Raw genomic sequence first — 14662 nt, forward strand, 5'->3', positions numbered from 1 at the left:
TTGAGTCAAAAAAAGAGTCTGTACGATCCACATATTTACAGATTTGGCATTTTCCACATTGAAACATCCCTTTAGTACGTGATTTTAACCATGTCGTCTGTTTTAACGGTTGATAGAATGAATAAGGAGGTCACCAAGATTTGGTGCTCTTCTTGCTACCATTTGGGGGCGCTCACCTACAATTTTATTCAATTTGGGACATTGAGTTAAAATCTTCCAATGTTTTTCTAATATTTGTTTTACAGCTTGCCATTGGGCTCCAAATTGAGTTATCATAGTGCCAGTGCTACAAAGACTTTAGACTTTAGTGGTCATTGTCTTTGCAGCACATCAATCCTGACCGGTCTTGGTGTTATTTTATATGGTTTTAGGTCTGTGTGTATTGTCTCATACTGAGGTGATGGTAAACCAGGGCGATTGCCCATATGTCAAATATTTATATGTAATAAAGCATAATTTTTGGAAATTTTTCTGAGTATCACATTCTGTTCATAATGTAGCCGCTTTTCTGTGAATTCCTTTTCACAAACCCTTCTTTTTTGTAGGCCCCATGAGATGCCCCTGGTACCTTTTTCATAGGCTTTTTTGAGTTTGGGCAAGGACACAGGGGCCCCATGATCCCCTATTGCCCGGGGGCCCCATGAGTTGTCAGTCCGCCCCTGCTCCCCACGTAACTTCTGTGCCTCCTTCCACATCATGGTGCGTTTAAATGGACTATTAGGACCATGAGCGTTCATAGACACAACATTAATCACCATAGCAAAAACACAACATAACTCACAGTATCCAGACATCCTTGCTGAAAATACTCAGGCAGCCACAGAAACAAAGGCCTTTCAGTGACCCAAGGGAGCTCCTGAGAGAAAGCAGGTACCGGTGCTCTGTTACACAAACTGATAGAGAAAAATAGAAAAAAATTAAGAAAAACAATAAGAACAGACATCAAATAAATTCAAGTGAACCGAATCACTTCAACGTGTTGGGGGTATTTTCCGGGAAACGTGAGCAACTGCACCTGCGATCCAATCGCAGTCCAATTGCAGTGCAAACTTTTCATAACACATGCGAAAGTTCAAGGTACATCAACCGGCCACTTTTTCCCATTCGGAGGTAACTTTCCTAGGGGAGGATTTAGCAGTCACAAACTCCCCTTCTGCAGGTAGAATCCCCCATTTCTTAGCTAGCTGAAATCCTTCTTCCTCCGAGCAAACAGTCAGTAAACGGTTATCTTTTGCAATCAGCAACTTAGTAGGGAAGCCCCATTGATATGTAATGTTGTTGTTACGTAGTAATTTCGTAAAGGAGAGTAATTTTTTATGGGCTAAACCGGTGTACTGGGAGAGATCGGAGAAAAGAGAAATCCCGCTATATGGGTCTGGTAATGGGTATGTGTTCTTGCAAAGACCATTAAGTCCTCCATCACATGGTAGAAGTGAATTCTAGCAATGCTGTCCCTGGGAACACGGTTGGGAAGGAAGGAAGGTTTCCGCAGTCTATGCACTCCACTATCCACTATGACATCTCTCTCTGACATATGTTGCAGTAGGGTAGTAATCATCTATTGTATATACCTTCTAAGATCTGCGGCCGGAACGGTTTCACTCACTCCTCTAAATGTAATATTGTTCCTACGGGAACAGTCCTCCAAAGCCGCCATCTTTAGTTTTAATACTTTCAATTCTTCTTCTGCGTCATGGTGTGCATTCACTAATTCGTTGTGAGCAGTAGCAAATTCACCCATCTTAGATTCTACATGATTAACCTGCTCCCCCATACTCTCAACTTCTGAATTTACTTGCATCACAAAACTCATCATATCTTTGTGTAAAGATCTTTAAGAGGGAGGCGTGTCTAAGATGGTGACCGGAGCAGCTGCATAATCGGGAGCTCCATTGCCTCATCTACTAATCCGCTGCCATCCTGGTGGCAGCAGACTAAGCACCGAGACCGGAGGTCCCGCTGCCTCTTCCTGCAACCGGAGGAGGGGAGCTGCGTGGCTCTGACCCCCCCCCCCCCCTCCAGAGCATCGTATTCCTGCAACCTATTGAGGCCTGGTGCGGCCTCGGTGCATCCCAGGATCTGAGCCCTGCTTGGCAGGCCCGCTGTCAGGAGGAGCTGTTGGTGGCTGCCTGGTCCCCCATCTGAACTCTGAGGGCCGCAGCCAGCTGGGACCTGCTCATACAGAGCCCGTGTGCTATTTTCTGGGCCTACTTCTATCTGCAGCCACCTGGTGGGGGAGAGTCCGGGTGTTCTGCACCCCCCCCCTATAGAATTCTGGTACCGAGGTCCGCAGAGGCCTGAGTGGTGACAGCCCCTGCATCCCCTTCTGGCTCTGCGGCAGAGGCTGGGATTGTTCTAGGGCCCGCACCTGAGCTAACTGGGCCTTCAATGTTATCAAACATAACTGTGACCTATATCTACCCCCCCCCCCTTCGCTGTGATAACTTCTTCTACAATATAAATAATATGTCGGGGCGTATGTGCCATCCTGCGGAGATTGTTCCTATGTAGAAGGAGCCTCGTCTCTGCACCGGGCTGAACTGCTCCCCTGGGGCTATTCCCTGCCTTGGCTATATATTTTTCACCTGATCACCCCAAGGAGACTCCCTGCATGCCGTCCACCAGGAAAGAAAGTAAGGGAACTGCTCAGAAATCCCTTACAACATACTTGCTGAAGACGCAGGAAACTTGCAGCATGTCCCTAGATAATACCGACTGAGCATCTCCATCCCGCCTAACGCAGGATACCTCAGCTCATCCATATACACAGGACAGCAGCTTACAAAGATGGACTTGGAATCCTGTTTAGAGACTATGGACACTAAACTGGCCGCTAAATTCCAGTCAGAGCTTCATAAGAGTATAATCGTCCTTTCTCAGGAAATAGCTGCGCTGGGTTCTAGAACAAATCGCTTAGAAACCAAACATGATGAGCTCAGCCTGGCCTATGACGAGCTCTCCAGAGATCATGGTCATCTACAAACAGCCTTTATACAGGTGCAGGTTGAGAATCACGATAATCGTAATCGTAGGAACAATCTGTGTGTTCGGGGAATCCCAGGGACGGTGACCAATCTCTCACAGGCTACAACTAAATTGTTCAAATCCCTCCTTCCGGACAACGACACTAGATCCTTTGCATGCGATCAGATACATAGACCTCGGCGTCCAAAGCCTCCTAACGATAAACCGCCTTGTGACATTGTTCCGTGTATGAAAGATTTCCTGATAAAGGAGACATACTCAGAGCTGCTTGCAATACCTCTGTGATCTCCTTTGATGGCTCAACTCTGCTAATTTTTCCAGATGTCTCTCCGGCCACATTGGAGAAATGTCGAAAAATTCGGGAAATCATGTCTGCTCTTTTCTCGGCTCGAATTTGCTACAATTTACTAAAGTTTCCCCTTTAAGTTTATAGTTCCACACAAAGGCAGCACATATACAGCCACAACTCTTCTAGAAGGGCGAGAGATCCTGACAAAGTTGGGCCTGTCGGACGCTCCTTCACCTCAACGCCCACCTTCTACCCCTCAGGTATCTCCTATCTGGAACACTCCATCTCCACAACGGGAAAGGAGAGTCAGACAAGAGCCGGGATGAAAGGGATTTGATCTTTTGCTTACTATTCTCTATTTTGATAAGATATTGAGACATGCTGTAGACTCATCATTTTCATATACGTCTGTTAATTTTGTCTTATCCCTTAGCTATTTGGATGTGCAAACATTTTGAATGGGTCTTCAGACCCTTAACTCACAGCCTGTATGCTGATTCTGTGGGACTCATTGATGCATGACCCCACCCTGTTGCTGAGCATGGTCAGAGATGTCAACTGCCGAGAGATGAAGTGGCTGCTCTGCTCTCCATGATTTGCAGCAAAACATCAAAGGGCCAACCAGGCCCAAACCCGGTTTTTACTCCACCCTATTAGCTCCCCCACAAATGACTTCCACTACCCTCGACGGCTTGTGGCTTGATTCTTTACCTCTCCCTGCTCCCACACCCTCTCAGATATCTTCCCTCAATGTCCCATGCACTCTGAAGGAACTAACCCGAGTGATTAGCGCACTGCAAACTTTTACAGCACCGGGCCCCGATGGGTTCATGGCTAGTTATTATAAGAAGGACTGCAGAGGACATTCTGACAATGGGGGGAACTGACTTGGTGTCACTGGCATTTCCGGTGACACCAAAATAGTGATCAGTGCTAAAAAAAAGCACTGGCACTGTACTAATGGCACTGGGCATCTCAGACTCTGTTCAGAGAGGTGTACTGTTTTCCTTCACTGTAGATCTCCCATTTAAGAAGGGCCCACAAGTTTTCAATAGGGTTCAGGTCAGTTGAGGAAGAGAGTCATGTCATTATTCTTTCATCTTTAGGGCCTTTACTGGCTAGCCACACAGTGCAGTACTTCGATGCATGCAATCGAGCATTGTGCTGCATAAATATCATGGTCTTCTTGAAAGATGCAGACTTTTTCCTGTACCACTGTTTGAAGAAAGTGTCTTCTAATAACTGGCAGTAGGTTTGGGAGTTGAGTTTGAGTCCATCTTCAACCTGAAAAGATCCAACTAGTTCATTTTTAACAACACCAGCCCATACCAGTACCCCACCTCCACCTTGCTGAAGTCTAAGTTGAAGTGGAGCTCTGTGCCCGTTACTGAACTAACGAATCCCATCCATCTGGCCCGTCAAGAGTTACTGTCATCTCATCAGTCCATAAAACCTTTGAAAAATCTGTCTTAAGATATTTCTTGGCCCAGTCTTGACTTTTCAACGTATGTGTCTTGTTCAGTGGTGGTCGGGTTTCAGCCTACCTTACCTTGGCCATGTCTCCGAGCACTGAACACCTTGTACTTCTAGGCACTCCAGGAAGGTTGCAGTTCTGGAATGTGACAGCACTGGAGAATAATGGCTTCCTGGTAGCTTCACGTTTGATTCCTCTCAAATCTTTAGCAGTTAGTTTGCGTCTTTTTTTCTCAACACGTTTTCTGCAACTCTGTTGACCATTAGCAACAAAACGTTTGATGGTTCTGTGATCAGATAACTAATAATTGTGCACACAGTGTATATCAGAAGTCTGTAATAATATCTCAGAATTCCAACATATTGAGGCTGATTTGCAAAAAGATTTGAGAATGTTCATATAGTAAATGATGTCCTTCAGACTGATGACTCCTGGTGGATTCCCGTAGAGGGCGCTTCGCAGATTGCTGTCGGTTACTTCTCCAGGGTGAGCCTTTGGACCAGGGGCGGACTGACAACTCATGGGGCCCCCGGGCAATAGGGGATTATGGGGACCCTGTGTCCTTGCCCAAAAAAGCCTATGAAAAAGGTACCAGGGGCATCTCATGGGGTCCCCTACTGACCCCGGGCCCTCGGGCAGTGCCCGAGTTTCCAAATGGTCAATCCGCCCATGCTTTGGACTCTTTTCCATGAAGGCCAAGGCAGAGAATCCCTCAGCACAGCCGTTCTACTATTTATTAGCAGCACAGGGTGGGGAGCAGAGCCCAGAAAGGTCCAGAGAAAATGCAGAGCCGAGCCTAACCCCCTCCCACCTGGTCAGCCTATCTAATTCAATCCCAACAACTGTAAGAACCTGCATATTTTGAAAGAGAGTGGGAGAAGTTCAGGTAGGGAGCTGAGGGAACAGGACTGGGATTCCAGAGCTGGCCCCCATGAGACTTGGAGGGGCCTATTCTACAGAGATGTAGCGCTCCCATTGATTAGTATTCCTCATCTGGGTAATACCTGGAGAGGTCCTGATGCCCTACATAGAAGGATGTTGGGGACAGGACATGGATGACCTCACCTTGAAAAGTGCCAACGACTGCTACCATAACTAGTGAGAAGTTGTATGCTCTGATGTTGTCCACCTCAAAATTGCAAAAGTAAAGTTCTATTGGACTTGCCTGGTCTTGCTAAGAATGGCCTATCTCTGGAACTGGTACCTGACTCAGCCGTGAAGGTTGCGAGGTGAAGTATTAGGCATGGAGAGGTACATGTGCTGGTGAAGGTACACTATTTGTGGGGACTCCCACAATTGAGTGGAAGAACTGAGTAAAGGGGGGTTTCTTTTCAAATGATTAAATAAGTGAAGTGAATCTTCACACAATTTATTGTGTGAACATTCTCAAATACTTAAGTAAACTGAAACTAAAATATTTTATATGTTATCTGATCTAATAGATAGTATCTTTTTTTCTGCTGAGACATTTCCCATTACTGCTTGACCTAAAGACACAACAAGAAATAAAAAAAGATCTATTCAAAGTGAAACAAGCTTTTCATGCCAGATTATCATGTAGGATATTGCTAAAAAAAACTTTCAATAGCACTAGCAATTGATAATGAACTTTTGTGCCAGCAATCTAATCTGTGTACATAACTCCTTCAGGCTAGACCACGGCACCGCCTTGTGTACTGAGCAGTTAAGGAAATTACAGGAAAAATGAGTTTCGTTTCTGCTTGCTCTCTGTACAATGGCGTCTGCTGCTCTAGGAGACGAGCTGAGCTGTTCCATCTGCCTGAACCTTTATACGGAGCCGGTGTCACTGAGATGTGGACACATCTTCTGCCAGGATTGTATTGTGACTGTTCTGGATACACAGGAGGGGTCTGGAGTTTATTCCTGTCCGGAGTGCAGAGTGGAGTTTGCAGAACGTCCTACTCTGGAGAAGAACAGGAAGCTGTGTAATATAGTGGAGACTTTCCAATCTACTGATCAGGAGAAGACTGAGGCCTTGTGTACGTACTGTGACCTCCCCGAACGAGCTGTTAAAATGTGTCTCCAGTGTGAATCCTTGTTTTGTGAAAGGCATTTGCTTAAACATAGGAAATTAGTTGGACATATCTTAGTCAAACCTGCTGTTACCCTGGAGGACAAAAAATGCTCCATACACAGTGAGATCCTGAAATATTACTGCTCAAAAGACATGGTCAGTGTCTGTGTATCCTGCTGCCTGGCGGGTCAGCATAGAGGACACCAGGTGGAGCTTCTGAATGAAGCCTCAGAGAAGAAGAAAGTGAAGCTGAGGAAGCTTACAGAGAAACTAGATGCCAATGTACTGGAAACTGATCAAAGCATTCACAATCTAAGCACCTACAGAAAAGAAGAGAAAGCAAAAGCAGCAGCTATCGCTGAGAAGGTCAATGAGATGTTTGGAGACATCAGGAGGCAACTGGATGTTCTTGAATGGAAAGTGTTGTGTGAGATCTTCAAACAGGAGACGTGGGTTGTCAAGTCAATCTCTAGGCTGATCCAACAGCTGGAGACACAGAAGAGTGAGATATCCAGGAAGATCGAACAAATCAAAGATCTGTGTGATCTTGAGGATCCTTTTACTTTTCTGGAAAAAGAGAAAGATACGGATAACCTCAACCCTGGGAGATGTGAGATCATCAGTGACATGAAGGATGCTGGTTGCGTGGATGAGACACCAATCTTGCAAATGCTTCACAGGGGACTTCTACTCTTTGCTGATGGCCTCACTGACTTGAAAATAAAGAGAGAGTTTTCATTGATGGAGAAAACAGACGTCGTATTGGATATAAACACTGCTCATAATAACATTGTTATATCGGATGACCTCAGGTCAGCATCTTATACTAACAAGAGTCAGAAGAGACTCAACTGTCCAGAGAGGTTTGCGTGTTGCCAGATGTTAAGTACACGCAGCTTTTCATCAGGGAAACACTATTGGGAGGTGGATGTGAGTCAGGCCAAGAAGTGGCTGATAGGGGTGGCCGCTAAAAGTATTGAGAGGAAAAAAATGGGCAAAGAAGCCTACATAGGATATAATGCGAAATCCTGGGGACTTTATGAAAATCATTTTTTTAGAGTGTGCCACAATAATGTTCATAAAACCAAAGAGAAAAAGTCTCCAGTGGAGGCCATCGGGATCTATATGAATTATGAAGCCGGGCTTTTGTCCTTCTACGAACTTTGTAAACCCAACAGACACCTCCACACCTTCACCGCCACCTTCACTGAACCCCTGTATCCTGCTTTTTATGTATTCCCAGACTCTTGCATAAAAATCATCAACTAAAGCAAATTTTTGCTTTCAAAAATGGTGCCCTAACTGTTTAACCACTTCAGTACCAGCCTGTCATACCCCTTCCTTTCCAGGTAATTTTTCATTTTTCAGTGCTAGGATAGTTTGGCTGACAATTACTTGGCCATGCAACACTGTACCCAAATGACTTTTATATAATTTTTTTAGACAGGTAGAGCTTTCTTCTGGTGGTAGTTAATTTTTAAATTTTTTAAAAGGTTAAAAAAGTTTTTTAAAAAATCAAATACAAATACCAGGACAGTACGTAAACGCCCCAAAATGACCCCTTTTTTAAAAGAAGACGCCCCATTACAGTGCAGATCAATGGGTAAATGTACGTGGCGGCAGGACCTGGAAGTGTCATTATGCCAGCTCTGTATGCTGTATGGCCCCTGTAAGGCCGTGTGCATGAAGTCTAAGAAGGTAAAAAGGGTGTAAAATAACTTTTGATTTAAAACCAGGGTGTAGTCATGTTCATTTTAAGCTCATGAGTAATTACAGCATGCTGTCTTATGGAATTTTATATTTTTGTCTAGAACAGGGGTCTTCAAACTTTCAAAACAAAGGGCCAGCTTACTGTCCTTCAGACTTTAGAGTAGAAAATGACTCAGCTTCAGTGGGAGTAAAAAATGCCTCATCTTTGGTGTCAGTGAGAAGAATTTTCCCCATCATTTGTGTCATTGGGAATAATTGTACCCAAGAACTGGTGTCACTGGGCCCCATCGTTATAGTCTTTGGGAGGTATTATGCCCCATTGTTGGTGTCATTGGTAGGAATTGTACCCCATCGTTGCTGTCATTGGTAGGAATTGTGTCCCATCATTGGTGTCATTGGGCACCATTGTTGGTGTCATTGGGAGGAACTGTGCCCCACTGTTGGTGTCATTGCAGGATTAGTGCCCCATCATCATTGGTGTCAATGGGAGGAATTGTTCCCCATTGTTAGTGTCATTGGGAGGAACTGCACCTCAATGTTGGTATCATTGGTAGGAATAGTGCCCCATCACTGGTGTCAATGGGAATAATTGTTCTACGTCATTGGTGACATTGGGAGGAACTGTGCCCCATCACTAGTGTCAATGGAAGGAATTGTGCCCCTTCGTTGATGTCAGTAAATGAAATAGTGCCCCAAGAGCCATATAAAATCAAGCAAAGGACCGTATTTGACCCCTAGACCACAGTTTGGAGACCACTGTTCTAGAATTTCAACTGTTTATTAAAAATAACTTTCTTGCACATTAAATTTGAATTTATATAACTAATCTTTGTACTCCTTGATGGTTTTGAATTTCATATATATATATATATATATATTTTTTTTTATTATTGTGATTGTCCAGTATTCCTGATAATCGAATAGACAAAAATTATTCATCCTGCTGCAATCGTTATAATGTAAAATAAATCAAATGTTAAAATGTTATACATCGTTGTAATTTGTGAAGACGAGTTTACAGTAGAAATTCAGGACAGAAAAAAAGATGAATGTTGGTGCCCTTTCTTTCCCCCTTTTCCATTCATATATACTGTATGAGGGGCTTGCTTCGTTTAAGTGACTCTTCAATGAGTGCAGTAATTACTTTGCTCCCTCCTAGAAGCTGGTCCTCCTCTAGGGTTGCCACCTCATCTCTTTAAAACTAAACACCTATTAAGTACACAGGTTCTGAGGCTGATTAAGGTGGTAATTAAATTCACTTAGTGCCTGACCTGCATTAAATGAGCATCAGAACCCGTGTAGTTAATATGTGTTCGGTTTTAAAGGGATGAGGTGGCAACCCTATCCTCCCAGGCAGTTTTCAAGGTCACCCCTTGCCAATAGTACTGCATTGTATAGGGTGATGTAGTTGGGCTTCCAACAATCCAGACAGAAGAGAAGACCGAAGTACCAGTGCTGCCACCAGGTGTATGGGCAATGCAATTGCATCTATGTTTATAGCCTAGGCTGTTTCACTAGTTGATTGGTTTTGCTGTCACCCTGGGGTTATTGTTTTACCTACACATCATTTTCTGTTTTCCTTCCCCTTTGTATAATGTCATTTCCTCCTTGCTCATTTGTGAGTTTGCGTATTGTTCCTACAAGACACACATTGAGGCTAGGATAGAAAATATTTGTTCACATCAACCTTCTGCAAGCAATACAGATTATCGATTCTTGGATGCCAAGTGTTTGGTGAGTTCATCTAACTGATGAAGATGGAGTGCGGGGATTGCCTTTATATATATTCAGGTAAGCCATAGAGTAGGGTTGCCACCTCATCCCTTTAAAACCGAACACTAGAGATGAGCGAAGTATTCAAAAATTCGATTCGGCTGATTCGGCGAATTCGCGGAATAAATTCGATTCGAGTCTAATATATTCGCTGCGAATTTAACTTAAAAAAAGGGTGTTTCTAGGCTTCAGAGAGCCTTTATATTAGTGCAGAACACTGTACCTTTAATTTAAATGCCCTTGGAGTCTGCTGGGGAAGAGAAATAATACTGTCAGTCAGTATGACATGCAGATGAGTGCCGTCGATCTTAGAATCACCGCACACTTCACTCATTTGGGCAGTCACGGGGCCAAAACCAGAGTGTGGAGCCACAGTGTGGTGGTGGAGGCAGCAGCAATGGGAGGCCATACAGCACCCTATGACAAAATGGAACCCACCAGCAGTGTGAGGAGACCTGAAAGTGGCACATGGCAGAGTGTGGCGATGGAGACAGCAGCAATGGGAGGCCATACAGGGACCCATGACACACTCTGGACCTGGCAGCAGCATGAGGAGGCGGTACGGGGGCCCATGGCAGATTACGGGCCTGGCAGCAGCAATGGGAGGCCCGTAATCTGCCAGCACCCTATGACAAAATGGAACCCACCAGCAGTGTGAGGAGACCTGAAAGTGGCACATGGCAGAGTGTGGCGATGGAGACAGCAGCAATGGGAGGCCGTACAGGGACCCATGACACACTCTGCACCTGGCAGCAGCATGAGGAGACGGTACGGGGGCCCATGGCAGATTACGGGCCTGGCAGCAGCAATGGGAGGCCCGTAATCTGCCAGCACCCTATGACAAAATGGAACCCACCAGCAGTGTGAGGAGACCTGAAAGTGGCACATGGCAGAGTGTGGCGATGGAGACAGCAGCAATGGGAGGCCGTACAGGGACCCATGAGACACTCTGGACCTGGCAGCAGCATGAGGAGGCGGTACGGGGGCCCATGGCAGATTACGGGCCTGGCAGCAGCAATGGGAGGCCCATAATCTGCCAGCACCCTATGACAAAATGGAACCCACCAGCAGTGTGAGGAGACCTGAAAGTGGCACATGGCAGAGTGTGGCGATGGAGACAGCAGCAATGGGAGGCCGTACAGGGACCCATGAGACACTCTGGACCTGGCAGCAGCATGAGGAGGCGGTACGGGGGCCCATGGCAGATTACGGGCCTGGCAGCAGCAATGGGAAGCCCGTAATCTGCCAGCACCCTATGACAAAATGGAACCCACCAGCAGTGTGAGGAGACCTGAAAGTGGCACATGGCAGAATGTGGCGATGGAGACAGCAGCAATGGGAGGCCGTACAGGGACCCATGACACACTCTGGACCTGGCAGCAGCATGAGGAGGCGGTACAGGGGCCCATGACAGATTACGGGCCTGGCAGCAGCAATGGGAGGCCCGTAATCTGCCAGCACCCTATGACAAAATGGAACCCACCAGCAGTGTGAGGAGACCTGAAAGTGGCACATGGCAGAGTGTGGCGATGGAGATAGCAGCAATGGGAGGCCGTACAGGGACCCATGAGACACTCTGGACCTGGCAGCAGCATGAGGAGGCGGTACAGGGGCCCATGACAGATTACGGGCCTGGCAGCAGCATGAGGAGTCGGTACGGGGGCCCATGGCAGATTACGGGCCTGGCAGCAGCAATGGGAGGCCCGTAATCTGCCAGCACCCTATGACAAAATGGAACCCACCAGCAGTGTGAGGAGACCTGAAAGTGGCACATGGCAGAGTGTGGCGATGGAGACAGCAGCAATGGGAGGCCGTACAGGGACCCATGAGACACTCTGGACCTGGCAGCAGCATGAGGAGGCGGTACGGGGGCCCATGACAGATTACGGGCCTGGCAGCAGCAATGGGAGGCCCATAATCTGCCAGCACCCTATGACAAAATGGAACCCACCATCAGTGTGAGGAGACCTGAAAGTGGCACATGGCAGAGTGTGGCGATGGAGACAGCAGCAATGGGAGGCCGTACAGGGACCCATGAGACACTCTGGACCTGGCAGCAGCAAGAGGAGGCGGTACAGGGGCCCATGGCAGAGTGGCGAAGCATAAGCAGCTTAAATTGAAGGCCATACAGAGGCCTATGTTAAAAATAATAACATGTTTGGGGCATGATTCATGGCGGATTTAGTCAGTTGTGTCAGGAACTGGTGGTTTGAAATCCAGACTAATCCACGCCTGATTCATTTTCACAAACGTGAGTCTCTCCACACTTTGGGTGGACAGTCGTGTCCTTCGCGGAGTTACAATACCTCCTGCCGCACTAAACACGCGCTCCGATGCCACGCTACTGGCTGGGCATGACAGCCTTTCAAGGGCAAATTCAGCTAGTTGGGGCCAAAGGTCAAGTTTCGTTGCCCAGTAGTCAAGGGGATTGTCTACCTCGGTTGGCAGGGTGCTGTCCAAGTAGACCCAAGCCTGTTGTTTGAGGTCCTGCTCCAGGTCCACCTGATGCTGCTGCTGCTGCGGCTGGTTAGTAGTTTCCTCACTGCGCTGGTGAAGAAAGCTACTCATCATCGACTGCAGACTGAGGCAGCCACTGCTGGTGGAGCTGCCACTGCTCCTACCACCCCACCCCTCCCCTGCTGCCATGGCAGCGGAACGCGAGCGCACAGGGCCCACAGTGTCTGAGGATGGACGTTGGCGCAGAAAGGCAGAGACCAACTGACTACATAGGTGGTTTTTATAGTACTTTATTTTGGCCTCCCTCTCAGCAGATGTGAAAAAGGCCACCATTTTTGAACGGTAGCGAGGGTCCAACAAGGTGGACAGCCAAAAGTCATCCCTCTGTCTGATGGTTATTATTCGGCTGTCGCTACGCAAGCAACCGAGCATGCTATGGGCCATTTGTGCCAAGGAATGCGAGGGACTCCCTGCCTCCATCTCCACAGCATACTGCCACGGTGCGTCTGGGTCCTCTGTCTCCTCCTCCTCCTCCTCTACCAGATGCTCCTGCTCCTCCACTCCTGTCCGCTGAGTGGAAAAACCACCCATTTCACTCAATAATTCCTGAGCACCAATGTCCTCCTCTACCTCCTCCTCTTCTTCCTGTCCTGCCCCCACAGGGGTCATGTGGCGTTGAGATCTGTGCGCCACGTCTACCGCACCCTGACCAGCCATTGTTAACAGCATTTGTTCCAGGACGTGCAACAGAGGAATGACGTCGTTCATCCCATAGTCCTGCCGACTCACGAATAGCGTGGCCTCCTCAAAGGGCCTGAGCAAGCGGCAGGTGTCACGCATGAGCTGCCAATGGCTGACATCTAAGTTACACAGGGGAGTACCTTTATCCGCTTGTAACATCAGGAAATCGGTGATGGCCTTTCACTGTTCGTAAAGGCGGTCTAACATATGTAGGGTTGAATTCCACCTTGTTGCAACGTCACAGCATGAGGAGTCGGTACGGGGGCCCATGGCAGATTAGGGGCCTGGCAGCAGCAATGGGAGGCCCGTAATCTGCCAGCACCCTATGACAAAATGGAACCCACCAGCAGTGTGAGGAGACCTGAAAGTGGCACATGGCAGAGTGTGGCGATGGAGACAGCAGCAATGGGAGGCCGTACAGGGACCCATGAGACACTCTGGACCTGGCAGCAGCATGAGGAGGCGGTACGGGGGCCCATGGCAGATTACGGGCCTGGCAGCAGCAATGGGAGGCCCGTAATCTGCCAGCACCCTATGACAAAATGGAACCCACCAGCAGTGTGAGGAGACCTGAAAGTGGCACATGGCAGAGTGTGGCGATGGAGACAGCAGCAATGGGAGGCCGTACAGGGACCCATGACACACTCTGGACCTGGCAGCAGCATGAGGAGGCGGTACAGGGGCCCATGACAGATTACGGGCCTGGCAGCAGCAATGGGAGGCCCGTAATCTGCCAGCACCCTATGACAAAATGGAACCCACCAGCAGTGTGAGGAGACCTGAAAGTGGCACATGGCAGAGTGTGGCGATGGAGACAGCAGCAATGGGAGGCCGTACAGGGACCCATGAGACACTCTGGACCTGGCAGCAGCATGAGGAGGCGGTACAGGGACCCATGACACACTCTGGACCTGGCAGCAGCATGAGGAGGCGGTACAGGGGCCCATGACAGATTACGGGCCTGGCAGCAGCAATGGGAGGCCCGTAATCTGCCAGCACCCTATGACAAAATGGAACCCACCAGCAGTGTGAGGAGACCTGAAAGTGGCACATGGCAGAGTGTGGCGATGGAGACAGCAGCAATGGGAGGCCGTACAGGGACCCATGACACACTCTGGACCTGGCAGCAGCATGAGGAGGCGGTACGGGGGCCCATGGCAGATTACGGGCCTGGCAGCAGCAATGGGAGGCCCGTAAT

The 14662-nt window shown here is 47.8% G+C and overlaps 1 protein-coding gene across 1 annotated transcript; it reads left to right on the plus strand.

The window, feature by feature from the left end:
* The first annotated feature begins 6452 nt into the window (after nt 1–6452).
* On the plus strand, nt 6453–9480 carry LOC149435050 (E3 ubiquitin/ISG15 ligase TRIM25-like). The gene has a single exon (XM_089663064.1). It carries the CDS (start codon nt 6484–6486, stop codon nt 8050–8052), a length of 1569 nt encoding a protein of 522 aa, XP_089519190.1. The 5' UTR covers nt 6453–6483; the 3' UTR covers nt 8053–9480.
* The last annotated feature ends 5182 nt before the right edge of the window (nt 9481–14662 follow it).

The sequence above is a fragment of the Staurois parvus genome, unplaced genomic scaffold (genome assembly GCF_062004578.1).
Source record: "Staurois parvus isolate SC_StPar_1 unplaced genomic scaffold, SC_StPar_1.0 ptg001620l, whole genome shotgun sequence".
NCBI lineage: Eukaryota > Metazoa > Chordata > Amphibia > Anura > Ranidae > Staurois > Staurois parvus.